At 45.2% G+C, this 27,724-nt stretch overlaps 1 protein-coding gene across 6 annotated transcripts in view; it reads left to right on the top strand.

Annotated features, from left to right (window-relative positions):
• Nucleotides 1-27,724, top strand: part of WDR11 (WD repeat domain 11) — a 99,596-nt gene that overhangs the window by 56,790 nt on the left and 15,082 nt on the right. For all 6 annotated transcript variants that reach the window (XM_053307549.1, XM_053307553.1, XM_053307551.1 and 3 more), the window contains exons 17-23: nt 28-134; nt 2,796-2,910; nt 5,092-5,263; nt 17,333-17,441; nt 18,553-18,615; nt 21,015-21,080; nt 22,996-23,173. In XM_053307549.1, coding sequence (XP_053163524.1) covers nt 28-134; nt 2,796-2,910; nt 5,092-5,263; nt 17,333-17,441; nt 18,553-18,615; nt 21,015-21,080; nt 22,996-23,173 — 810 coding nt within the window. The remainder of the gene's footprint in view (nt 1-27; nt 135-2,795; nt 2,911-5,091; nt 5,264-17,332; nt 17,442-18,552; nt 18,616-21,014; nt 21,081-22,995; nt 23,174-27,724) is intronic.

The following is a 27,724-nucleotide window of genomic DNA, read 5'->3' as shown; positions in this document are numbered from 1 at the left end:
TAACTTCTGCATTTGAAATCTTTGTAGGGAAGCATGGGTAGCATTACATGCATTGCATGGAAAGGAGATATCTTGGTTCTCGGAGATGATGATGGGAATTTGAATTTCTGGGATTTAAAAGGCAGGGTATCCAGGTAGGAATCTGCACAGAATTTCACTCAATTTCAATTCACACATTTTTCAGTTGATATGGTTGTCACCAAGAAGCCAAACTTCAGGCTGCATTCTGTGTGGTAAGTCGCTTTGTGTAAAGCAATATATATGTAGTTCAGGCAGTTTTCAGCAGCACTAGGGAAACTCTGAGAAACTAGAAATCCTGGGTGTTTACATGAGTTCAAATACTTTGGCATTTTTCATACTTGCATAGGGAACCCTTCACCAAATCGCTTACCATATTGATCGGAGATCTGTGTTCTTTGCCTTTGGTGGGAACCAATTTATCCTAGTCATATATGAATGTGACCTAGTTCGAAGCATGTGTTTGAAAAGAATGTTTAAATGGTACTGCAAAAGCAAGGAGATGGGAGGATACTAATTCAGAAACTTTGCTTTAAAACAAACATTTGTCCTGAGTAGATATGTAAAATTTCTGGAAATTTTGAAGCCATGGAAAGAAAATGTGGTAGTTTGTTTTGTTTTGTGTGGGGAGGCGGTTTGCAGTATTTTGGAAAATAATGAACCAAAAGCAATACTTATTTTGTATCTTATTTAAACTTAGTTTGCTCTTTAAAGGTACCAAATGAACTATGTAGCTTAGCATGTAAGATTTACCATTAAAAAACATTAAACTAAGACATTTGTCTTTTTACAGTTCATAAGTATACCAAACAATAATTACAGCTATATCCAGTGTTAGAGATCAGTCTGCAAGCTGCTACAGCCTGAAGTATCTGCAGACATGTAACAAGGTTGGAGTGGAGCCTGGGACAAAAAGTGAAGATAGGCCTCTGTTCCCTGACTCTCTCTTTAGATGAGCATAAAAGGATGCCAAAAAGCATGATATCACCCTGCCAGTGCCCAGGGATATTTCTCTCTCTTTGCTCTATTGTTGCTGTGCCCCTTGGTATCTGTACAGGTTTCTCCTGATGCTTTGGCACCTACAACAATCAGACCCCTTCTGGAATCAGACCCCTTTGACTTTGTTTTAACACTCTCCAGACAAGCCAGTAGGACAATGGGTTGCTTGTTTGCGTGTAGGAAAGTGAAACACAATTTCTCGGTTCTTTGAGATGAGACAATATCTTCAAGATGAACAGGGGCCATATAGTGTATCCACCACTCTCTAGATCAAGCCTGCTCAACTTTGGCCCCACAGCTGTTTTTGGACTACAACTCCCATAATTCTCAGGCACAGTGGCCAATAGCCAGGGATTATGGGAGTTGTAGGCCAACATCTGCAGGAGTGCCGAAGTTGAGCAGGCCTGCAGATCAATGACAAAGGCAGGCCAGGAAGAAACAGGCAACAATTCACAAGCAAAGAAGGGCTTAGGTCTGTTTGTTCCTCAAGTAAAGATGACAGTGGCTGATAACATAACTAAAGAAGCGCTGGCTCAACAGGAGAAACAATGGTGTAGCACTAGTGCTTCTGAAGAGTTCCAGACTACTGTTGCATGTGTGTGTTTGTGTGTGTGAGAATTTCAACAACCTTCCCTTCCCACGGAAGCCCTCTGTCTCAACTGCCACAGACCTATTTTGGGGTGTCACAGAGCACTTCCTGGAGAAGTGGAGGCCATCGAAATTTGCCCCCATTGCTGAGTCATTAGTGGAGATGTGTTAGTTAAACTTTTCAGAAATACTAGGAACACGTATGAACTAGGAGTGTGCACGGAACAACCGAACTGCGGTCCGGCACTGGCGACCCACTTTACAAGCCCTGGTGGGTGGCATCAATTAGGCGCTGTGTGGGGGCGCTGCGACGGCTGCTGCTGCTGTGTCCTGCTTCACGTCTCCGTGACGTGCGTGCGCGCAGAAGATGTCTGGGAGCCTTTAGAAGTGAAACGGGGAAGGGACGGCAGGGAGATATCCTGCCGCCCCAATTACTACTGGAACTATGGGCACTGGTGGAGGAAAGCAGCGGGAGGGGTAAATAAACCCCCTCCGCTCTTAAAGCAACCCGCCACCCGAATCGCCCAAACCTCGAACCGCACAGGTCTGGACCATTCCGGAGGCCTTTAGAATGGCCTCCGGACTGGTCCGGACACATCACTAGTATGAACCTGCAACAGAATGAAAAGATCTCCACTCTTTTGTTCAAACCCTCCTTCCCCTCTCCTCATCATTAGTTCTGTCCTCCTAGTTGTCCAAATCCAAAAGAATTCTATTCCATTAAGTTGAATTGGGGCAGTTGGTGTTTCCCCCGCCCCCTTTCAGTTTTTTTCCCCTTCAAGTTTTTTGTGAAACTGCCATATCTGCATGTTACCTAGAGCTGCCGGTTCCTCCCTCTCGCTTGCTGGTGTTTTATTTATGTGTCCATAAGGATCACAACATTTCCAGCTCTTCCAGAAATTGATACAAGATATCCATAATGCTGGCACAGCACTGTTCTCTTAAAACATTATCCACTGATTTGTACTGAATGATAATTTGCCATGTTATATTTAATCAGAGCAAGAATATGGTCAAAGGGCAGAAGTGAAGATTATATTGACAGACAACATTTCCTTTCCTGAAGTTCTCCCTTCCCTCAACACTCTTCCATTAGATGGTCTCTAAAATGTAGTTCTATAAATCTTTGCCATATCAAAGAGTAAATTCTTCAAGCAGAATATTCACATCCTTTAACCTTTATCTTCCAGAGGCATCCCCACACACCGAGGCTGGGTGAGGAAAATTCGCTTTGCCCCTGGGAAAGGAAACCAAAAGCTGATAGCAATGTACAATGATGGGGCTGAAGTTTGGGATACCAAGGAGGTAAATAAAGACCCACTAGATATGTCCAGAATGTTTTTAGCTCAAAATGTTCCAATTCGAAACAGGCTGTTTCAAGTGTGTTTGGGTTTGAAACAGAACACGCTTCAAATAAAGGGTTTGTTTTGATCTCAGTATAGAACAACCCTGTTCTATATGAACCCTGTTCTATAGAATGTTTCAAGTGCCCCAAACACCATCTTGGAGGCCCGTTTTCCCTCTTGCTGACTGGTTTTGGCACTGGCTTCCAGTCGACTTGTGATCTTCTTGCTTCTTGGCTGGCTTGTTGTCATACAAATCAAGTTGATTTGTATGATAACAAGCCAACCAAGATGTAAGAAGATCACAAGCCAGTTGGAAGCCAGTGCCAAAATCAGCAAGGGAAAAACAGGCCTCCAAGATGGCGCTCGGAACACTTGAAACGTTCCAAACTAGTTCAGTTGAAACAACCAGCTTAACTGGTTCTTCTGATGGAACATTCCGGGCATTTGTGTTCCTTTCCAAGCTTGGAACGGAACACAAATCCCATTCCGTGCACTTCCCTAATACCCATCGTGCTTTACTTTTCTGAATATGTTTTAAATAAAAGTGCAAGAATATAAATATGGAAATCAGAAGGATGTTTACAAGTATCATTGGTATAATTGAATTGTGCGTGTCCTGGCTCTTTCAGATTGCTAGCTATCACTCAGATATGTCTGCCAATAAAGGTTACTAAACTGTATATGTATTTTATTGATGATTTGCAGGCCTGGGGCCTCTCTTAAAAGTTAAATGTATTCCTCACAGAAGCTTAATCAAACAGAACTATCTATGAACTTTAGATTTTCCTTGTTTTTCCAATAGTTGGTCTCTGCTTAATAGATGTAACCAAGCCATTTAAATATTTATCTTGCCATACTCCCCTACAAGTAAAGCCTCTTTGAGGCTTAAAGCTTGTAGGTTTTCAAGTGTCACCTTCCAGATACCTCAGTCAACCTTCCCTACTCCCTGTAAGGCCTCAGAATGCCACGGAGGACACAGCAGGAGTGGGAAGCTCACTCGCACCCACTCTGCAGGTTGGCTGTTTGCTCCTGCCCCCCCCCTCCTCTGCAGCCTCTGTGGCTGCTTCATAATCAGCTGGCTGATGAAATGCCTACCCACAATCACAGCATGTCTTGTGAGATCCTGGAGTCTTGCGAGACCTTGGCTCACCCACCTCCTACACTTCACCCAGTATCCTGGTTCCAGCATCCCTGCCCTGCCAGCTTCTCATCTGACTCCAGGGGATTCTTTGCCTTTCTTTGTTGTGGCTGGGAGTGCCGCAACATGGTGGGGGCCGCCCCAGGAGCCCAACAGCCTCATGTGGTTCCTGTATTGTAGGGACCATTGGCTGAATTGAGTAGATTAGATCTGATATGCAAATTCAGTCTCTTTCCCTGCTAACTTGGCAAAGAGGCGTGGTGATTCTCTTTATTCTCTTAACGTGATGATTCTCTTTATTTAGCAGGAGGAGAGTAACTGGCCCTATCCACCCCCAGCACAGTACCTCCAGTGACTGCTGGTGGTGTCTATCTTATGTTTCTTTTAGATTGTGAGCCCTTTGGAGACAGGGATCCATCTTATTTATTTATTATTTCTCTGTGTAAACCGCCCTGAGCCATTTTGGAAGGGCGGTATAGAAATCAAAATTATTGTTATTGTTGTTATTTATTCATATATTAATAGTATTAATCAGCCATGAGAGAAAAAAACTACCAAGTGTTAATTAGTTATAGTTAAAGGTTTGTGTGGTGTCTTATTTTTAAATCAGAACTGGCAAAACAAAATAACCACACAGTACTTGAGAATGGGAAATAATAATAAATTACAAAGCTTTTTGAGTGATCTTTTAGTTTGAAGAGCTCTGCTGCATTACTGGGACACATAAGACTAGATTTACCAACAGGATTTTCAATTTAAAGATTAGCTTTTAAAGATGGGCTTCAGAGATGTTCCCAGCCCTCAACCCATGACTTGAGTATATTTTTGAAAATTATTTCAAAAATACTGATTCCAAACTGGTGGTTTCTTTAAAAAAAACCAACACTTTGGAGAGACACAAAAATGGTTTATTTCTATGAACAAAAATAATGATGTGCATGGAAAGGAAGACGTCTTGATGATTATAACCTTTCTGAAGCCCAAATCTGTTGCATTTTTAAGGTACAGATGGTAAGCAGTCTCAGAAGTGGAAGAAATGTCAACTTCCGAGTACTCGATGTTGATTGGTGTACTTCAGACAAAGTGATCTTAGCATCAGATGACGGATGCATCAGAGTGCTAGAGATGACAATGAAATCGGCCTGTTTTAGAATGGATGAGCAAGAGCTGTCAGGTACAGAAGAAAAGTCTAACCATGCAGTGTTAGATTGCAGTATCTTTAAATGGTCGGCGTAGAGGGTGCCCCCTGTTTCAAAGAGCAATAGATAAGAAAACAAGTGGAAGCCAAGTTTCCTGGTTTATAAGAATAGTCACTGACATACTGTTAGGGATGTGCGAACCGGTTCGGATCCGAACCGGTTCGGGTCCGAACCGGTTCCGGTTCGGAGGTTCGGATCGAACCGAACCACCCCTGGTTCGGTTCGAATCCGAACCGAACTGGGGGTGGTTCGTTTCGAACCGGTTCGGACCGGTTCGGATCGGTTCGGAAAGCTGAAAATTGGTCAGATGGTAGCTGGCACCCAGGGGTACCTGTCACCCAAACCCCAAAGCAATCGGACACTCATACAATTTTTTATGAATTTTTGAAAAATATTTTTATTTTTCTCTCATAGGATATAATGGGACCCGAACCAGGCCATTATTTCTTATTGTGGAGCACTCATGGATGCCAACAACCATGCAAACCCTGAAGCAATCATACACCCCTATGATTTTTTATGAATATTTGAAATATTTTTAATTATTTTTCTCATTGAGTATAATGGGACCCGAACCAGTCCATATCCCCTGTTGTGGAGGACCTAGGAGCACAAAAGCAGGGTGGGTGGTAGACAGGCATGGGTGCCTACCACCCAAAAAATCTCAAGGCAATTGGACACTCCTCTGATTATTGGTGAATTGTTAAGTGTTTTTGAATTCCTCATAGAGAATAATTAGGATTGCAGCAAATGTATAGCTTCACGTCGGGGGAAAAGGGGTGTCGTAGAGTGCAGTGTGGTGGGTGGTAGTTCCTAGGGTGGGCAAGGAAGCTATCAGAATTATTTGAAAGGAATTGGGCAAAGAGGTGATTTTTAAGTGATTTTTGAAGTTTACGCGTCTTTAAGGTTTTTCCTCATAATAAGTTATAATGGAGCTTTCAGCAGCCCTATAAGTGCACATGGGGGTGCTGGGGTGGCCCAGAGCAAGTGGTGGTGTAGTGCAAATAGGGTGCCAACCACCCCCATGGGTTTCTAACCCATGGGGTACAGGGATCTCTGGTAGGGGCACCCCCATGGGTACAGGGTTCTCTTGTTTCTGAGGTATTGAGTGTGGATTCTATGATAGCAAATGAGATTTTCAATGAGACACCATCAATCCACTCTAATATGCTATCATAGAATCCACACTCCGCCTCCTGCTTCTTCTCTGTGTGTGTGCTTAGTAGGGGTGTGCAATTTGGGATTTCGGGTGATTTGGCTCGGACCCGAACCGAATCACCGCTGTTCTGTTTTGTGCCCGAATCTGGGTCACCCGAATCACCCTTGATTTGGTTCGGATTCGGATTTAATCCGAATCCGAATCCGAATCGATTCGGGGAGGTAAAAAGGGGCCCAGGGGCAAAATTTTGGGGTGGGGTGGTAGTGCCCAATGGGTAGAGTCTACCACCCCAATTTCAGGGGGATTGGGCAAAGGGCTGATTTTTGGTGAATTTTTAAAGTTTTAGTGACTTTGGGGCAGTTTGGGGGCATAGCATGGGATCTGGGAAAAAGGAGTGGGGTGGGGTGGTAGTGCCTAATGGGTGCAGGCTACCACCCCAACTTCAGGGGGATTGGGCAAAGGGCTGATTTTTGGTAAATTTCTGAAAATTTCATGTCTTTGGGGCAGATTGGGGCATATTGGGGCAGAAAGTGGGGCCTGGGGCAGAATAGTGGGGTGTTATGGTAGTGCCTAATGGGTGGAGGCTACCACCCCAATTTCAGGGGGTTTGGACAAAGGGGTGATTTTTTGAGAATTTTTGAAGTTTGGGTGTCTTTGGGGCAGATTGGGGGCAGAAAGTGGATCTGCCCCAAAGGAGTGGGGTGGGCTGGTAGATAGTGCCTAATGGGTGGAGGCTACCACCCATCCCCAATTTAAGAGTGATTGGGCAGAGGGGTGAATTATGGTGAATTTATTTGTATGAGGTTGTCTTCATAAGGTGAAGTGTGCTAAATTGATTACTTCCTCATATTATTCATAGTAAAGGAAAGTGTGAAAAAGTGAAAGTGGGGTCATGAGAGTTGTTTAATTGAAAAATATCTCATTTGCTATGATAGAATGAGAATTCACACCTTTTCTATTCACCATAATTCACCCCTCTGCCCAATCACTCTTAAATTGGGGATGGGTGGTAGCCTCCACCCATTAGGCACTATCTACCAGCCCACCCCACTCCTTTGGGGCAGATCCACTTTCTGCCCCCAATCTGCCCCAAAGACACCCAAACTTCAAAAATTCTCAAAAAATCAGCCCTCTGCCCAATCCCCCTGAAATTGGGGTGGTAGCCTCCACCCATTAGGCACTACCACCCCACCCAACTATTTTGGGGCAGATCCACTTTCTGCCCCCAAACTGCCCCAAAGTCAGTAAAACTTCAAAAATTCTCAAAAAATCACCCCTTTGTCCAAACCCCCTGAAATTGGGGTGGTAGCCTCCACCCATTAGGCACTACCACCGCACCCCACTATTCTGCCCCAGCCCCCACTTTCTGCCCCAATATGCCCCAATCTGCCCCAAAGACATGACATTTTCAGAAATTTACCAAAAATCAGCCCTTTGCCCAATCCCCCTGAAATTGGGGTGGTAGCCTGCACCCATTAGGCACTACCACCCCACCCCACTCCTTTTGCCCAGATCCCATGCTATGCCCCCGAACTGCCCCAAAGTCACTAAAACTTTAAAAAATCGCCAAAAATCAGAGGAAGGTCCAATCGACTTGAAATTTGGGTGGCAGGTAGAACACAAGGTCCCCTTTCAAACCAGCTATTTTTTGAGATCCGAACCGGTTCGGTTCGGATCCGAACCGGTTCGGATCCGAACCGAACCGGGGGGGTGGTTCGGCAAAACCCAAACCGAACCACCCTGGTCTGGTTCGGACCCGGTTCGGATCCGAACCGAACCGGGAGAACCGGTCTTATGCACATCCCTACATACTGTGCAGGGGAATGCCAATGGATGCACCACTGCTGGCATCCCTTCATATGTAAACATTGTCCATGGTGTTGAGCTTCAGGGCAGCTGCGTGATGTGATGCGCATTATTTCTTATGGGCATCACATCGTGCAACTGCATTTGTGCAACTTCATGCACAGATGCATTTGCATATCTACAGAGCAGTACACCCCTGACGCGCAACACCATCAATGTGTTTATAGACCCATGGGGCACTGGCAGTCCTGCAGCCCTCAGCATTTCTCTGTGCAGTAAGTCAGCCAGTGGTTTTATAATAGTTTATAACAGCAAGGAAGTCGAAAATGAACAGCTGTTCCCCTGAATGTATAGCATTGTAGTCTTAAATTTCCATTATGATGGTTGCAGGGGCGTATCTGGGGTAGGGCAGGCAGGGCATGTGCCCCATGCACCACTTGAAGGGGAGCGCCATTTAAATTTTTTTTTAAATGGCCACCAAAAATAAAATGGCCACCGTGCATGCTCAAATGGCCTCTGTGAGGCCCTAGGCCATGCCAGGCCTCACAGAAGCCATTTGAGCATGTGTGGTGGCCATTTTGTTTGCAGCGGCCATTTTTTTTAAAAAAAAATTTTTTTTAAATGGCCACTGCACATGTTCAAATGGTCCCTGCAAGGCCCTAGAGGCCAGCGGGGAGGGGGGAACCTTTAAAGCCCCCACATGGCCTTTAGGAAGCCCCCCAAAGGGGCTACAGGTTAAAAAAAATTAAATAAAATATAATATAAGTCATTGTACACATATTCAGTTTGGCACTATGTACAGAGAATCAGGGCTTGTGAATACTGAGCTGAAGCTTATGAGCTAGGATTGTATTCATTTGCTTTTACTTTGCTTCTTGTGATGTGAGTTAAATGCGATGTCTTAATAATATGGCTATTAATGGTGAGTTTGTCTTTGAATCAGTGTGAAATCCTTAGTATGAAGGCCCACTGGGAGTTTCTTGCTCTCTTTCTCTCATTTTAACTGTCTTTCTGAAATACTAGAATATATTCCAAGCAGTGACACTTAATGATGCTTAATAGTGATGCTACATTGCATAGTAAAAAATTAGACAGGCACTTCTGTTTAGTTTTCCAAGTATACCTCCACATAGTACAGGTGAAACTCGGAAAATTAGAATATTGTGCAAAAGTCCATTAATTTCAGTAATGCAAATTAAAAGGTGAAACTGATATATGAGACAGACGCATTACATGCAAAGCGAGATAAGTCAAGCCTTAATTTGTTATAATTGTGATGATCATGGCGTACAGCTCATGAAAACCCCAAATCCACAATCTCAGAAAATTACAATATTACATGGAACCAAGAAGACAAGGATTGAAGAATAGAACAATATCGGACCTCAAGTATAAGCATGCATATGTATTCAGTACTTGGTTTGGGCCCCTTTTGCAGCAATTACTGCCTCAATGCGGCGTGGCATGGATGCTGTCAGCCTGTGGCACTGATGAGGTATTATGGAAGACCAGGATGCTTCATTAGCGGCCTTCAGCAATTCTGCATTGTTTGGTCTCATGTCTCTCATCCTTCTCTTGGCAATGCCCCATAGATTCTCTATGGGATCAGGTCAGGCAAGTTTGCTGGCCAATCAAGCACAGTACACTGTATACTTTTCAGAGGTCTGATATTGTTCTATTCTTCAATCCTTGTCTTCTTGGTTCCATGTAATATTCTAATTTTCTGAGATTGTGGATTTGGGGTTTTCATGAGCTGTACACCATGATCATGACAATTATAAAAAATTTAGGCTTGACTTATCTCGCTTTGCATGTAATGCGTCTGTCTCATATATCAGTTTCACCTTTTAATTTGCATTACTGAAATTAATGGACTTTTGCACGATATTCTAATTTTCCGAGTTTCACCTGTATTTGGGTATTTCATGAGCCCCAGCATACTGGTAGTTTTGCAGCATTTTTTGTTCTGGCTCCCTCCACTGCTAAATAGTTTTTGAAAGATGAAAAGTTTAACAAGTTTGACTTGCATTTTTCAGCTGATATTATGGTAAAGTTATCTGAAAGTTGGGTGTCAGATGTTTGGACAGGGGGTGCAATTTCAGTGCTTGCCCTAGGTGCTATTTTCCCTAGATACACCTCTGGGTGGCTGTGTTACAACCATTAAAGCTGTAAAAGAAGAGAGGTCTTCCTAGGCAGTCCCACAACTAAAGTTCTCCTGTAAATAAATAACTTTCTGATTTAAAAGATTCTGTTTCTTTTTGGCTCTTTCATATAAAGTATTAATTATACTGCATATACCTTCAAAAAATATCCATTCTCAATCAGAGAAGACGTTTGCATCATTTGTATGCATTCGGTGGAGTCCCCAATTGTTTTGTTTGTTTGGCTGCATGCTCGCCACTCTACGTTTCATGCTGCTCTGGAACATTCTCTGATCATAAGAAGCAGTTTTTCAGTGCATGGGAGGGGCTGCAGCAGGAAAGGGAGGCTGTAAACATCCTGGTTTATAAGTGGAAGTCCATACCAGAGTTTCTCAACCACCGGTCCGGGGACCGCTGCCGGTCCCCGAAGGGTTGAGCGCCGGTCCCTGACTGGGAGTCAAACCCCCCCCCCCCCAACAACTGCAATCAAGGCACTCACTTCCTCAATTTTGCACATGGTACGGAAGAGGAAGAGTATCACCTTCTTGTCCCTTGCCTCCACGTGCTGCTGTGATCTTCCTACAGCTATTTTATTCCCTATCTTTACAGCTTCAAACTGTATGCGGTGTGGAAGGTATGCCACCTGAAGGGCTGCCACTTGAAGGGCTGCTGGTTCTTGCATGCTCATTGTTTGCAGCCAAAGGTTGATTGATTGAAACCCAGCTGCCTATTGTGGTCGAGGCGCCTTGAGAGGGAACGCTGTTTCCCTCTTGCATCGGTGTGGTGTTGTGGTCCCTCTGCCCCCTGTAACCCCCTGGTCTGCACCGCCGGTGGAGGACGGCGGTCCCCTTTATGACCTCGCCGGCTGCGGGGGACAATCTCTGGCCGGGATCATGCCGCAGTGAGGGCTAAGCAGAGGAGGGAGGGAGGAGGGCCGCCTTGGCTCACCTCGCAGGTATGCGCGGGCAGCATGTGGGACCACGTGAGCTGCGTGGCCCCAAAGGCAGGCTGGTGTGATTGGCTCCCGCAGGGGAGTTGGGAGGGGGGCACAGAAGTGCACATTGTGAGAGAGGATGGGGAACACTTGCTACACTCTGGTGCGCAAGCACAGTGGCGGCAGCTCTTGGACCCAGGCGACCTTCCGAGTGCAGTCCGGTGCACCATTGCCTCACCCACCCTGAACAGTGCCTCGTCTCCCCAGCGAGGAAAATGAGGCATCTACCACTACAATGCCCCACACCCTCCGCCATCTCAGAATCACCCCCTTTCTTTTAATGCCAGGTCTCCACCGCTCTTCTTCACACTTTCTTTCACCATTAAAAAAACCCCATTCCCAGCACCTGCCATGTAACGAATTTAACGAGTTTTGGAGGAGCTGCACGGGTTTCATTAGGTCCACCTCACAAAGTGCACATCTAAGAGCAGGATCCAGATCAAGTCAGGTGATCATGACCAAGCAGCATTGACACAAATGAGAGATGACTAAATTAATTTCAGTGGGTGGTCGTGACTAACGTTGTCTGGATCCTGCCCTGTGACTACACAACTCCTGCTAAAACTCCACCTCCATCATGAGAGGGTTAAACTGTAGATTTCCGGCTCTACTGAGCTTGCCCTGCTCTCCTCACCTCCTTTTTGCTTTGCTTGACATCCAGCCTGATGAAGCATTTTGGGGGATTCAAAAGCTTGCTTGTGCGTTGTTTTCATTGCCCCCATGTAGCTTTTGAATTTTTCTAATGGCCCAACATCCCCTCTCCATTGAGTAATCACAAGCACCTCCACCCCCACCCCACACATACTGAAGACATACTGGAGACAAATTTGTTCACCCAGGCTTTTAGATTCAGGGGTTCTCAACCTTGGGTATCCAGACATTGGTGGACTTCTACTCCCATAATCCCCACCCATAATGGCCAAATGCCATTGTTGTTGGGGGTTATGGGAGTTTAACTGAGGGACCCAAGGTTAAGAACCCCTAATATTCCATGTTTGCAAAAGATTCCAAATTTAATTATTTTAATGCTTATATTATTTTAATTGTAAACTGCCCAGAGATGCAAGTTTTGGGCAGTATAGAAGTCTGATAGATAGATAGATAGATAGATAGATAGATTTGAAACCCCTTTACTAACTGCCGGTCCGGGAAACTGCGCATGAAGAATGTAGCGGTCCTTGAAACTCTGCACGAAGAATTTAGCGGTCCTTGACTCCAAAAAGGTTGAGAAACACTGGTCCATACGAAGAATGCAAGTGGATCATTAGATCTAAAGCAATGATTATTTATTTAACATATTTCTATACTGCCCAAAACTTGTGTCTCTGGGTGGTTTAATGTTAGTCATTATTAGGAAATAATGTTAGTAATTATTAGGAAAGTGCCCTAACACTTAAACATTTTTTTGAAAATGTAGTGCTTTAAAACTGTCATGTTCCAGAACTATTTGGATATTTTATCTTAAAGAGTATTTGAGTAATAGTGCAGCGGGGAAATGACTTGAGTAGCTAGCCAGAGGTTGCCGGTTCGAATCCCCACTGGTATGTTTCCCAGACTATGGGAAACACCAATGTCGGGCAGCACCGATATAGGAAGATGTTGAAAGGCATCATCTCATACTGCATGGGAGGAGGCAATGATAAACCCCTCCTGTATTCTACCAAAGACAACCTCAGAGCTCTGTGGTTGCCAGGAGTCAACACTGACTCAACAGCACAGTTTACCTTTACTGGTGAATGAAAAGAACAACATTTCTTTGCGGACCATGGCTTCTATTCTGCACAGTAAGGTCATTCACACAGCCAAAATCCCTGGGACTAGTGAAGGCTGGAAAGAAGGCAGGATTATACTTACCTTCCCCCACACAACCATGGCGATCCTCTCACTGTACTGCTCGGCCGTGCACACACCACCACTGCGGCAAGCGGCGTGGCATTCTGGAGGAGAGGGAAACACAGCCCGGCCTCCAGAAATCCCACAGTGCACTGCACAAGGAGTGTGATGTATTGGGGGATTTTACCACAGCTGAGATCTCTAGCCACCCTAGAGCTCTGGGGCAGTCCGAGCACGCTCCCACAGCAGGATGTATCAATCTGAGGCCAGGACTTGTCCCAGCCTCCATGAATCCCACAATGCTCCATGTGACACGTGGATGCATTGGGGGATTCCTCCAAGAGACGGGTGCTCTACTGTCTCTGTGTGTGGCCATCGTGGAAGCAGCCCGGCTCGCACACAAGCAATTAGCCTGGGTTTAGGGAGCGCTTGCTCCCTAAATCTCATCAGCCAGGCTAAAAAGCCGGGATAGGCAATGCTGCCCTGCTGGAACTGGGCCCAATCCTGGTGGTTCTCACGAGCAACCTAACCCAGGCTGGGCATCCCTAGCCTGGGTTAGGCTGCGCATGAGAACAGCCTCATTGCGTTAAAATATTAGATTTATCTATTTCGAAGATTAACACAGCAAGAGTTACTTCTTTCTTTGTACCTTGGTCATTATCAGTAATTCTGTCTGTTTCATAACAAAAATGTTTATACAGTCTCAGTCTTTAAAATAAACTGCAGATTCTGTGAGCTCAAAAAGCACTGTTCTTTAGTGGTGTGCCCAAACCGGTCCGGCGGCCATTCCAAAGAATGGCCGAACTGCCGGACCGGTCCGGCCCTGCCTGGTCCGGGTCCGGGTGGGGGGTATGCCTTTAAGGGCGGGAGGGCTTGCTTAGCCCTCCCGCCTCCTTGCCCCCGCCAGCGCCCGTATTTAACAGTATAGGGGCGCTGGAAACCAGCCGCCCCCCCCCGCCGCCGCCGCCTCCGCGGCGAAATAACCCCCAAAGCCAGCCAGCCCTCCCTCCCTCCCAGCTAGCTGCCCGCCCGCCCGCCCGCTCACCCGCTCACTGGATAAGAAACGAGAGGAACTCCGGCACAGAGCTCCTCTCGTTCGGAAGGCCTCCTGCAGAATGGCGGCTTGCGCGCGCGCGCATGCGCGCACTGCAAAGCACGCCATTCTCCGGAGGCCCGGTCTACCCGCCGGGAAAGGGCCGGGTAGACCGGGCCTCCGATCACTGGGTAGACCGGGCCTCCAGCGATCGGAGGCCCGGTCTACCCAGCGATCGGAGGCCTGGTCTACCCGGCCCTTTCCCGGCGGGTAGACCGGGTCTCCGGAGAATGGTGTGCTTTGCGGCGCGCGCATGCGCGCGCGCGCAAGCCGCCATTCTGCAGGAGGCCTTCCGAACGAGAGGAGCTCTGTGCCGGAGTTCCTCTCGTTTCTTATCCAGTGAGCGGGTGAGCGGGCGGGCGGGCGGGCAGCTAGCTGGGAGGGAGGGAGGGCTGGCTGGCTTTGGGGGTTATTTCGCGGCGGCGGCGGGGGGGGGGGCGGCTGGTTTCCAGCGCCCCTATACTGTTAAATACGGGCGCTGGCGGGGGCAAGGAGGCGGGAGGGCTAAGCAAGCCCTCCCCGCCCTAAAAACAAGGCCCCCCTTCGGTGCCGGTCCGGACTTCTCCGGACCGTGCACATCACTACTGTTCTTCCTGTCACTGTTTTCTGAAACTTACCTTTCTACTTCTGTGCTCTTTTGCATATGTAATCACTGTGCTCTTTGCAGATGTTGTAGATCACACTTTCTGCTGTTGTATTAGAATGTCAGTGTGTAGAGAATAGATACCACTTCAGTTATTGTTTATGGCTTTATAGTTTGGCTCAAATCCAGATTTTCTATTATAACCTTATTTAGTATGTTCATTCGACTTCAAGATACCATTTGAAAACACCGAGACTTCATTGAAATAGCTTGTGTTATCTATCTCTAGAGAATGTGTCTTTCCCCCATCATTTTTGTATTTTGATAAACCATCTTTATTCTCTTGTGATCTCATTGTTAGGCTGTCGGGCTTTTATCTTTGTTGCTGAGACCGATATTTGAAATGTGATTGATGCACTAAAGCCAGAGTAACAAAAACACATTATATCACAATGAAACTCTGATGAGCTGTGGAAATATTACCTAGCTCAAACCTGCTTTGAATCTTGTTTTAAGCCATGGTACGGTTTGTAGGGCTCGTGTTACTCTACTCCAGTGTGGCTTATTTTGCATCCAAATGTTTCCTGTGTAACCAAGCCACATATGGCAATCAGTACTCACATCAGAGTCTTTAACTAAACTGAAGGGGGATATAGGGAGGGCACCACTGGTCATCAGCCACATGCTTGATGTGAGGACTCATTGCCAAAAAATATAACAAAATGTATTATATGAACAATTACATGCCATTCTTTTATTAGTTGTGAGACAGACTGATGCTCCAGAGAGAGATGCAGGGGTTGGTAGAGATCAGAAATTCCATTTTCTGGAAGAAAAATCTTTCCTCTGCTCACTATGATGCAGGTTAGATTGGAATTGGAATGGATATTGCAATCTTCATACTTTAATCCACTTGAACCCAGTCAGGTTGTTTCCTGTAGAAAAATCAGTTTCATTGTCGTGATTGCAAGCAAGTTGGGAAATGTGTTTGTCAGTCCTTCATGTTTTGTGTATTTCCTCCATGTAAAACTATAACATTGTTTACATTCTGATCCATATATTCAGAACTTGAGATAGACCTATTTTGCGGATATGAGCACTTGGCATTCAGCTACATGCACTTCCATTCTGGCACTTTGCTATTTTTGTGTTTAAAAATGACATATACACAACTGAGCAGTTTGGTAGGAAATTGACAAGCAAAATAATTAGAATTCTAATAATGAATTTCACATAGAAAACACTGAAAGACAGCAAGTACTGTACTATAAGAGTCGTAGAGAAATAAGAACTACTTTTTCCTCTCTGAAATCTCCAAAAAGGACAGCATTTTTATAGATTTTAGAAGCATAGGTTAGTATTTTTCAACTTCATAGTGCTACATATCTTCCAGAACCTGATAGCTCATCTGTGTTATCCCCAATGCAACAAAACAGAGATCTCACTGAGTCTACACACCTGCCCCCTATTATGCACCTTCTGCTTATAGGTCTGTTGCCAATAAGGCACCCACAGTTTTTCTGCCCTCCAATACAAGTGAACAAACAAAACTGGAAGCTACTGCTGCTTCAAGGAATGTGACACAGAGCAAAGCCACAGGTACTCTCAACAGGGGTTTAATCAAACAGTAAGAGCCCTATACATTTTGAACACAGCTCTTTATCAGGAGTAAGTTCTACAAAATCCTCAGATCTGTGACTGCAGTGAAGGGCCACCTATGTGCGCTCTCTCTCGCTCTCTCTCTCTCCACACAGACACATACACACACAGAGACAGATCTTGTAGGTGTACCCGCTGCTAATCCCATGCGTGGCAGCTGTTGCGAGAGTTTGTAAACAGCTGCCTGGATAGGGGCAGGCGGGAATGGCAGAAGCTGGTGGGCAGGCAGGCATAGAAAACGACGGCGATTGGCGATGGCTGGACAAAGAGGTGGCGGGCTAGTGGGAAGAAGACGGTGGGGGGAAGAAGGTGGCAGGCGGGGGTGGGCAGGGCAAGAAGGAAGTGATGGGGCAGGAAAGTGAAAAAGTGTGTGGGGGGGAGGAAGTGGCACCAGCGAACTAGAGGCTCAGGTGTTCTGCGCCCGGCCTGGCTAGTTCTTATTAATACACAAAGTATCAAAACACTCATGGATAAAACCTTGGCTCTGTGTGGTCATTTTCCTCATATGATCTTCACTATATACTTCTTTGCATTAGATGCCATTTTTATCTGTTCTGTCACACTCAGAGTATGAGTGTAATTGGCCCATCAGCCAGGAAGTCACTGGGTAGCCCTCATCAAACCACCGTCTCTCAGCCTTACAATCTGCAACACTGACATAGAAAGGATGCTGTATGTAAGGAAAGGTCCTTCTTTCTATCCATGCTGTGGGCCTTTCATCATTGTTAACAAATGAAACTGATTGTTGTTTCTGCCCCCTCCTCTTTTGTTTTCAGAACCTGTGTGGTGCCCATACCTTCTTGTTCCAAGAGCTTCCTTAGCTTTAAAAGCATTCTTGCTGCACCAACCTTGGAATAATAAATATACTCTGGATATTTCACACATGTAAGACTGCTTTTAAAAATATTTATATTCAAATGTCCAGTTTTATAACATGGCTATATGTATATGATGACCCAGTTCCAAAGCAGTTGAGTTGAATGAGTTTAGAAGTGATAATGGATCATCATTGCATTTCTTTTAAGTGGATTTTTATTGAGCTGCTTTGTGAAATGCAGAACATGCTCAGGTTCTGTGATGTATGAACACAGAACTTTCTCTACCTTTGAGTCTTTCCTGCTCCAACTAGTAGAACAGTGTAGGCATGCATCCCAGGGCTACTTCTCCCATGAGATGAAATAGAGAAACTTGCGCGCATAGGAAATTTATTTATTTATTTATTCGATTTCTATACCACCCTTCCAAAAATGGCTCAGGGCGGTTTACACAGAGAAATAATAAATAAATAAGATGGATCCCTGTCCCCAAAGGGCTCACAATCTAAAAAGAAACACAAGATAGACACCAGCAGCAGTCACTAGAGATAAAGAGAGTCACCATGTTAAAAGGTGCCTCTTTGCCAAGTTAGCAGGGATTTCATACGAACATTGGATATGCATGGAACACCAGATTGGATGCAGCAGGGATAGACATTTTACTTGTTGCAGTACCAAACTGCAATGCATAAAGAATTTACAGAATGAAAAGCAGTACTTATTTTAGCTTTTTTAGAATGACTCAGCTATGAAATTACACAAATTAATTAAAAGTTCAAAATATAAAAGCACATTTAAAGGTTGCTTGATTTGGTTTGAGTTAAGAGAGTTGCATTTCTTAAAGACCTCCCCAAATGTGGCCAGTTATGACCACAGCGTCAAGGATTTCTCTGTGTCCACTGCTTCTGTTACCATGGGTGGACTTGTACTTAATATTGCATTGCAATAAGAAAGCTTTACATACACTCTATCTGGTGTCTGTAAGGAGTCCCTGTCTAATTATTGGTATTAGGAGGGACTTCCCTTAGAACCCAACACAATAGCGATCTGACATAGGGAGAAGGAGGTGCCCAGGGTGAATCTATACAAGAGGGTGCAGTATGCAGCCCTCTGTGACATGCTTGATTGCAGATGAGATGAGACTCAGTATTTGCCTATTCAATCTGGTGCTTACTTTGCAGAAATTATCCAGAGAATGAAAATGTTAAAAACCTACTGCAGGAACAGTTGCACTCATTATCCAAGTAAGTATCTTGTAGTTCGAATTTTTGTTAATCTTGAAGTATTTAAGCAACATGGTTATTTTTGATTGCAACTCTCCCATCCAATCTTAGTGTGCATCTTTAGAGTTAAATATGTAACCAGTGTTCTTTAACTTTGTATTTTCCAGTAAACTTTGACAGATTTATAAATCTATATACATGTATGGTAACAAAGAATGTTTCAGTTTCCTGCTAGACCATGTGTTGAACTACCAATCCTCTGCCACCAACAGAAAGCCCCCATGAAATTTAAAAAGCCTTTTACTGCCTTCTCCCATCCCCAAATGTTCCTGAATTTTTAACCTGAAGTTCTCAGTTGAGAATTTTTGGCCAAGTAATGCTTAGAATGGTTACAGTGGGTCTGTTTTATATTTCACTTTTGTATTCCTACTTGGAGAATATTTTATTTATTCTTTTAACATTTTTTATACCATCTCAAACTTATGTCTCTGGGTGGTTTACAATAAAACAAAATAAATGACAACAGAAAAAATTAAAACATTACAACAATTTAAATTTTTAAAACAATATTTAAACTATTAAAACAATATTTAATTAAAAGCCTGAGTGAACAAATGTGTCTTTAAAAACTTTTTAAAAGTCAGAGATGGGGAGGCTCTTATTTCAGCAGGGAGTGCATTCCAAAGCTTCAGGGCAGCAGAGGAGAAGGCCTGTCCCCGAGTAGCCACCAGATGAGCCTAATGATCTCAATGGGCAGTGAGATTCATGACAGAGAAGACGTTATCTTAAATACCCAGGGCCCAAGCCGTTTAGGGCTTTATAGGTTATAACCAACTCCTTGTATTTTGCCCGTGTAGCTCTTTCAGTATGAGAGTAATATGGTCTCTCCGAGATGACCCAGAGACCAACCTGGCTGCCACATTCTGGACCAACTGTAGTTTCCTGACTACATACAAAGGCAGCCTCACATAGAGTACATTGCAGTCTGGAAGTTACCAGCATATGTACCACTGTCCTGAGGTTGTTTATCTCAAGAAATGGATGCAGCTGGCGTATCAGCCAAAACTGATAGAAGGCACTTCTGGCCACTACCTCAACCTGGGCCACCAGGGAGAGGCTCGGATCCAGAGGCACCCCAGACTTTGTACCTGTTCCTTCTAGGAAAATGTGACGCCCATCCAGAACCGGCAGACCAAACTCATCTCCTGAGTTCTGACCCCGCACAATAAGTATCTGGATTCAGCCTCGTTGTTATTCCTCATCCAGCCCATCACCACCTCCAGGCAGGCATTTAGGGAGGTTATGCCTTATCTCGATGATGTTGACATGGAGAAATAGATTTGGGTGTCATCAGCATATTGATAACACCCTGCACCAAATCTCCTGATGATCTCTCAAAGCGGTTTCATGTAAATGTTAAAAAAATATATTGCAGACAATATGGAGCCCTGAGGGACACCATACAAAAGTTCAGATTTTGAAGAACAGCCTCCAGGGGGCACCATATGGAACCTGCCAGAGAGGTAGGAGCAGAATCACCGCGAAACAGTGCCTCCCACTAACCCCCTCAAACGCTCCAGGAGGATATTATGGTTGATAGTATTGAAAGCTGCTGAGAGTGCCAGAAGGACCAACTGAGTCACACTTCCTCTGTCAATTCCCAAATGGAGATCATCCATCAGGCCAACTAAGGCAGTCTCCACCCCATAGCCTGCCCGAAAGCCAGTCTGAAATGGGTCTAGATGATCGGTTTCATCCAAGACTGCCTGGAGTTGAGAGGCCATCACCCTCTCAATTACCTTGCCCAGCAACGGAAGGTTGGAGACAGGCTTGTAGTTGTTCAGCTCTGAGGGATCCAATGAAGGTTTCTTCAGAAATGGTCTAATTGCCTCCTTAAGACAAGAATGCATCCTGCCATCCCTCAGAGAAGCATTTATAATCTCTACTAGGCCTTCTACAACAACTCCCCTGCCTGATAGTATAAGCCATGTTGGGCAAGGGTCAAGAGAACAGGTGGTAGGCCGCACCGTTCCAAACAGCTTATCCACATCCTTAGGAATCTCGAACTGGAACTGATCCAACCTAACCACACAAGAGGAATCTCTGGACACCTCCACATCAGACACTGCAGTAATAGTGGAGACTAAGTCTAAGTAGTTTTACGGCCAAGTGGCAACCAGTTAAGTATTATCAAAGCTGATGAGTGCCGTGAATGGTAATCTCTTCTTGGCATCTAGCTCATGCAGTTAAATGCAATTTTAATCCATGTCTCAAGTTCTTTCACATTTGAAATGTGATTTGTATTTTTACATTTTGTCATGGAGCACAAGCTTCATTTTCTTTTAAAAGTTGCATTATCTAGGTGTACCCACACAGTATAGTAGAATATGCTACAAATATATGTTTTTTTCTTTTTCTAGTGACATAAAGAAACTTTTGCTTGATCCAGAGTTCAGCCTTTTACAGCGATGTCTACTGATATCAAGGTAATGGAGAAATTGTTGAAGTCAAAAGCACAAGCCCTATCTTGCAGTTACTTATCATGTAGTCTTATGTCTGAGTATTGAGATATTTCTGTTAAAACCAGTGGACATTTTAATACCCATGATTAAGGTCATGCATAAATACATAAATTTTCTACATCAGGATCCTCATTACTTAAATATATACCTATACAATGAGATATGCAAGGGAGTTTGTTGCAGAGTGTGTATATTTGTCTGACCTTAGTTGTGTTGCAAACATCAGGTGAAGTTCATCTGAATAGACATCTCTCTCTCTCTCTCTCTCTCTCTCTCTCTCCCCCTCTCTCTCTCTCTCTCTCTCTCTCTCTCTATATATATATATATAATGCATTAAGGTTGTATGTCGCGGGCGAGCGGACAGATGGTGGGTAGGGGGCAGATGGGTGGTGGGGGCAGACAGGTGGCGTGGAGGGACCAGGGAGTGGGCAGGTAGCGGGGAGGGACGGCTGACACTGAGCAAGAAAGCAGGGACTGTGGCAGTGGGGCAAGGAGACCAACAAAATCCTAGCACACAGATGCTCTCTGTGGGTTCAGCTTGTTATTTCTATTATTTTATTGTTTTCCTTAGGCTATGCTAGGCAACATACAGACAACAGATATGAGAGAAATTTCTCTTATGATCTGTGCTTGTCTTTGTGAGTGCATTGTATATAACTGAAACATTGGAGAGACTGAAAAATGTTGCTGTGTAAGTCAGAAAATAAATACAGGTTGTATTTTCAAATTCTAATACATCTGTATCCCTACAGTAGATATTGAAGAGAGCTCACATTCTGAGGCAAATGGAATAATGCCATCCTTCCCAACCTTTAAATGCCTATCAAGTCACCACTAACTCCTTTTTGCTAGCACAAATTTGTACCTGTACAAGATGTATAGGATTACTCCCATTGCCTTAACATCATATTTTATGGACAAGGGGCAAATTCTACTCCATCTCCTTTCCATCTCAGTTACGTTACTAGTTACTGTTATACCCTGTCACAGGAAATAGTGCTAGCTCACAGAGCCAGAACAGAGAGACGAAAGCACCTCTTCTAACATTATAGCTGAGGATGAAGCTATTAATAGGATTACTCCCATTGCCTTAACATCATATTTTATGGACAAGGGGCAAATTCTACTCCATCTCCTTTCCATCTCAGTTATGTTACTAGTTACTGTTAAATCCTGTCACAGGAAATAGTGCTAGCTCACAGAGCCAGAACAGAGAGACCAAAGCACGTCTTCTAACATTATAGCTGAGGATGAGGCTATTAATCATTTGTATTGAATGTAATGTTAGGTTTTTGTTTTGTTGATTTATATGTGTGTGTGTGTATGTATGTATGTATGTAAATACTCTAAGGCGTACCCGAGGATGATCCTGTGCATGGCAGGTCTCTTAAAGACCTGGTTTCTTTAAACAGGCAAATTCTCCGACGTTATTTCCGGCCACCATTTTACAGTGCAGAGCCATTTTGTGGCTCTGTATTTAAAAAAAATCCCCACAATTTCCCACAAAAGATCAGAGGGGGGAGGGCAGGTATTGCTGGAGACCTATGTTCTCTAGTACCTAGAGAATAAGGTGCAGTATTTTCTTCTTATTTCTGCCCCCACCCCCTGCCACTGCTTTTTTAGCCCTTTTTGAGTGCAGGAACCTAACCCCTGGATTCCTATAGGGGTAAGGTTTTGTTATTCACACTTTCTGTATTCATGCCTATAGGCAAGAATGGAATACCCACAAATAACGAGGGCCACCTGTATTTCATATGCTACTTACTTTCATAATTACCTGTTTGCAATTATTGATTTTTGAAAATCATAATAATGGCCCTCAGGCTTTCAAAACCTTATATGTTATAGCACCATTAATTCAGATCTTTGCTTTTCCTAGACTGTATGGGGATGAATCTGAACTGCATTTCTGGACTGTTGCTGCCCATTATTTGTATGCCTTTTCCCAGGACAAAACATTAACTGCAAAAACAGGAGATTCACTCATTCATCTGGAAAAATGGATCAGTCCACTAGATATATGTTTTGATACATTGTGTGAAAATTCCTATTTCCAGGTATTGCTAGATGTTTCAACTAGTAAGTCTCTCATGTTATTTTGGGTGTTCATATTTAGGTATATACGTATAATCATTTTTACTGCTGGAGTACCTAACTGTGCGTACTTAAGTTGACACTGCTTGCTTTGCTTGGGGAAGTTTAGTACAGTTTACAATCTTTTGAATTCATTGACCCTCTGTCACTGGCTGAAATGAGGTTATGGTTTATTCTTGATTTATATTATAACAGGAGATGTGCATGGAAACGGTTCCGTGCATTCTTGAGAGGGCACAAAGAGCAGACATGCGCGGCTGCAGTGTGCCTCCATGCAGCCCTGGTCAGCATCACAATGCAAAAGGCTAACGTGCGTGTGCATGCACTTTCTCGGTTGCTGAGCTGCCAGGTACATCTCTATGGGTTATCCCTCTCAGGAGCTCCAAGGCAGGACAGGAACTAAATGGTTAAAAAAGAAAGACACACCTACTCAAGCCTGAGGGGGATAACCCCACCCCAGTTCTTTCTGTCCTTGGCAGCTCCAGGCAGCGTTTTCTTCTCAGCTCTGCATTTTTAACAACTTTCTCTTTGGTTTTTCACTTTCAACCCCCTTTCTTGAGCTTTTCTTATCAACTATCTTTCTCACAATAATACTTCAAAAAACAAACAAACGCAACCCCCATTTATCTTCGCTCTTTTCTTCCTCCCTTCGCCGCCCCATCCCCTTCCCTCGTATGGAGCAGGGGGACAGAGGGGTTATATTAGTGGTGGTGCCCAGGGGACCGCAAAAGAATTTTGGGCCGGGGTGTTCGCAGCTCTTTCAAGGCCCGCCACCCGCCATCGGCTCTCTGAATGCAGCAGCAACGGCCGCCCATGATCTGCCCGTTTGTGCCTCTGCAGTTCAGCTGGCAGTGCCTTCGGCCGCTGCTCAGTTGCCCGAGGTCCCTGCCGCCACAGCATGGGTGCTGGCCGCTTCTCAGCTTCCCACGCCACACGCCGCTGGGCCAGCTGTGCATTTCCCACCTTCAGGCCATGAAATGCGATCCTCTGTGGCCCAGCGCACTGCCAATTCTGTAGCCTGCCAGGCCTCTGAAGGGGAGCTCATTTTCAGAAGGCAGGACCCCCTTCCGACTTCAGAGAAGATTAGACTGATTGGCTTTTAAGCGGGGCATAGTGAGTTTAAAATCTTCCTCTTCTTCTGCTCAAAAAATGGCGCCAGCCTCTGGAAAGACCAAAAATGTGTCGCGGGGGGGGCAGAAGGGGCACTCCTCATCATCCCCAAAGACCTCAGGCTCACAAGCAGCTCAGGAGTGAGATTAGCCTGGCTATAAAAGATCAGTGAATCCAACAGCAGCAGTATCTGAAGCACCTGTTACACTGCCTAGAATCATACCACCGGAATGGCAGGCCTGGTTTAAAAACGCAATTAATGATACAGTATACCAGGTGCGGCCGCCTAAGAAACCTAAAAAGGCCAAGAAGGGCACTAGGCGTAGATCACCTAGTCCTAGTTCTGCATCCAGTGCCTCTGCTAGCCCACCGCCTAAAAAAGCTAAGGCAAAGACTAAACATACTCAGCCTGTTTCAGCTTCAGCTGCAAGGCGGGAGGTCCATTCCTCAGAGGCCTCCAACGGTGACCAGGACAGTGTACCTAATCCTGAGGACCCTGAACCAGACCCAGAGGTTCCCATTGATAGGAAGGAGGGTGAATGGTCAGGTGGAGAGGACATAGACCCCAATCCTGTCTCCCAAAGGTTATTTGTGGCAGAGGATTTTACGCCTCTCATGACAAAAGTTAAGACTATTGGTTTGAAGTCCAAAGATGCCATAAATCCTGAGCCATCAGCTAAAGGGGATTTGGTATTTCCAAGGGCTAGGGCAAAGAAGGATCTGGATCGTGATCCGTTGAGGTCATAAGGAATGGGTTCTGCGCCTGCACAGGGACCTCGCGGGCTGATTGATTAGCTCCTTGTGACGCCCCTCCCCGCCTGCACGTGCTGTGCTAAGTCATTAAAAAAGGCGGTTGGGGCGTCCATTTTCCAGTTTCTCTTTGACTGCCTTAGCGTTCAAACCTCGTAGCTGTAGCTCCTCTGAACTATTTTTTCTTTCACTGATCAGACAATGGACTTGGATTAGTAGATTTTTCTAACAGTTTAACTCGGATCGGCAAAGTGACTGGATTTGTATTACGGACTAACTTTGGCGAAAGATTGTTTTTTCCTTTACTGGTGCTTGACCTCGAACCGGAAAACTGACTGACTCTGTTAAGCAGACTGGTTCTGTCAAAAGATTGTTTGCCTGACAACCATGGAAACTAAAAAGACCTTTAAAAGGTGTACTAAATGCCGCGCAAAACTGCCTTCAACAGATTACCACGAGGTGTGTCTGATGTGTCTAGGAGAGGAACACAATACTGCAACATGTAAAGTTTGTTGTTCCTTCTCCAAACAAACTAGACAAAATAGAGCGCTGCGCCTTTGGGCTGCGTTGTATGATGAAGCGCTTCGCCCGCCAACACCGTGCCCGAGTACTTCGCCAGCCTCCCCATCGATGTCGAATGTGCAGTCAATGTTGGAGCCGGCAACAAGCACTACGATGTCGAAGGTGCCTTCGGAATCGAGCTCCATGGCATCAGAAACAGCATGATGTCCGTGGAACTGTACAGCAGCAGTCTAAAACCACATTGATGAGCACAATGAAATCTGCTGACAATGGCTTTAAAAAACCAAAGGATGTTCTCAGAAAGGGACATAATGAAGTTGAGCACAAGGGGAAATCAAAATCCGGAGACACAGGGGCGCTGCTCATGAAGAAGCACCGCACTCCTTCCCCTGCAGCAGCGCAGACGTTTGAAGGCAACTCGGATGAGTCCACCTCTGTTGCTCTTCACAGCTCACAGAAGCCTATGGTGCAACTAGCCATATCGACATCGACGGAACTGGCCCTACCCGCCCCGCCAACATCGACCACCCCGGTATTGAGGGCGAGAGTGAGCCATTTGTTGTCCCCTGCACGGACCCCGATCCAATCTCCCTCAACACCAAGGACACCAGGATTGCGGCCACAGGACGGAGAACATTATACTGACCTGAGGGACCTGATGGACTCGGCTTCGAGTACTCCGTCAGGGTCCACCTTCCATGGTTTTCTGCATACTGGACTCGATGTCGAGATGGAGGAGGAGGAGCCTGATCACCCACTGAAAACTCCGTCTTGCTCACCCTTCCAGGTCCAGCAGTTACCCTTGCTGCATTCTTCAACATTGATGGAACCATCCATGCCGAAACAGCCCTCGACATTGACACAGCCCTTGACATTGACGCAGTCTACAAGATTGAGACTGCCTCCAATATCGACACAGCCTTCAACATTGATACCGACACAGCTTTCATGATCAATACCGACGGAGCCTTCTACGTCGCAACAAGCCTCGATATCGACACATTCTCAAGCACCAAGACAGCCAGAACATACCTGTGGATTCCACCATATGCTGCCAAATAATTATGCTGAATTTTTGTGGTGGAGAGCTTTGCAGGTACCTGGACAGGTGCAGCCACAGGATAAACATCAGCCCCTACATTATGCACCATTATGTGATAAAGGAAGAATGGGTTCAGCCGGCATCAAATCGCAAACCGATGTCTATTGCTAATAAGTTTTATTCCTTCCAGCAGGGGCAACGGATATGTTCAAGACTCCAAGTACAGATGCCCTGATCTTTCAGTTGGTGTCGGGTTCTTTAGTTCCAAAGGATGGCGAGGCCATCCTGAGAGACCTAGGAGACAGGAAGGCTGAACTAGCGTTCAAGCGCATTCATGATAATTCCACCCTGGTCACATGTGCAGCAGCAGCAGCATCTATGGCAGCCAGAGCCTCACTACTATGGGTGGATGACTTGATTAGCAACCCACCCTCCGACCCAGGGAAAATGTGTCAACAGTTGCTAAAACTGCAAAAAGCACAGGCTTTTATGGCTGATGCCACGTTGGACACCATCCTCTCGTGTCCCGGCTTCCTCTGTTGTGGGCCAACGCCATCTATGGCTTAAAAACTGGCCAGTAGACGCTACCTCAAAGATTAATTTGACCACGGTCCCATATGACTCTTCCAAATTTTTCGGGGATTCAATTTTGAAGGATATTCTGGTGGAGTCTAAAGATAGGCGTAAAACAATGCCTTCTTCTTCTAAGAGGCCTGAAAAGCCTCCTCATCAGAGGTCTTTTCAGTATAATCAGACTAACCAACTGTCTGCTCAGCCTTTTTGTGGATTTCACCCCTTTCGGGGCAGGGGAGATAATAGAGGCCAGAGAGGTTCCTGGAACCGATAGCGCTACCCTTTCAAGGGTTCCGCAAATTTCAAGTCAACCACCATGCAGTCAAAGTCAAAGTCACAGCAATGACGGGCAGCATACCTTGCTTGGAGGGCATTTGTCCAGGTTCATCCAGGCATGGGAAGATTCAACAATGGACAATAGGGTTCTGCAGATCATTCGTTACAGCTACAAGATAGAATTCCACACTCCTCCCTCCTACAGATTTCTACCGATCCTGAGGTCCCATGCCTTCACGAA

The sequence above is a fragment of the Hemicordylus capensis genome, chromosome 3 (genome assembly GCF_027244095.1).
Source record: "Hemicordylus capensis ecotype Gifberg chromosome 3, rHemCap1.1.pri, whole genome shotgun sequence".
Classification (NCBI taxonomy): Eukaryota; Metazoa; Chordata; class Lepidosauria; order Squamata; family Cordylidae; genus Hemicordylus; species Hemicordylus capensis.
This window is presented reverse-complemented; position numbering and strand designations above follow the sequence as displayed.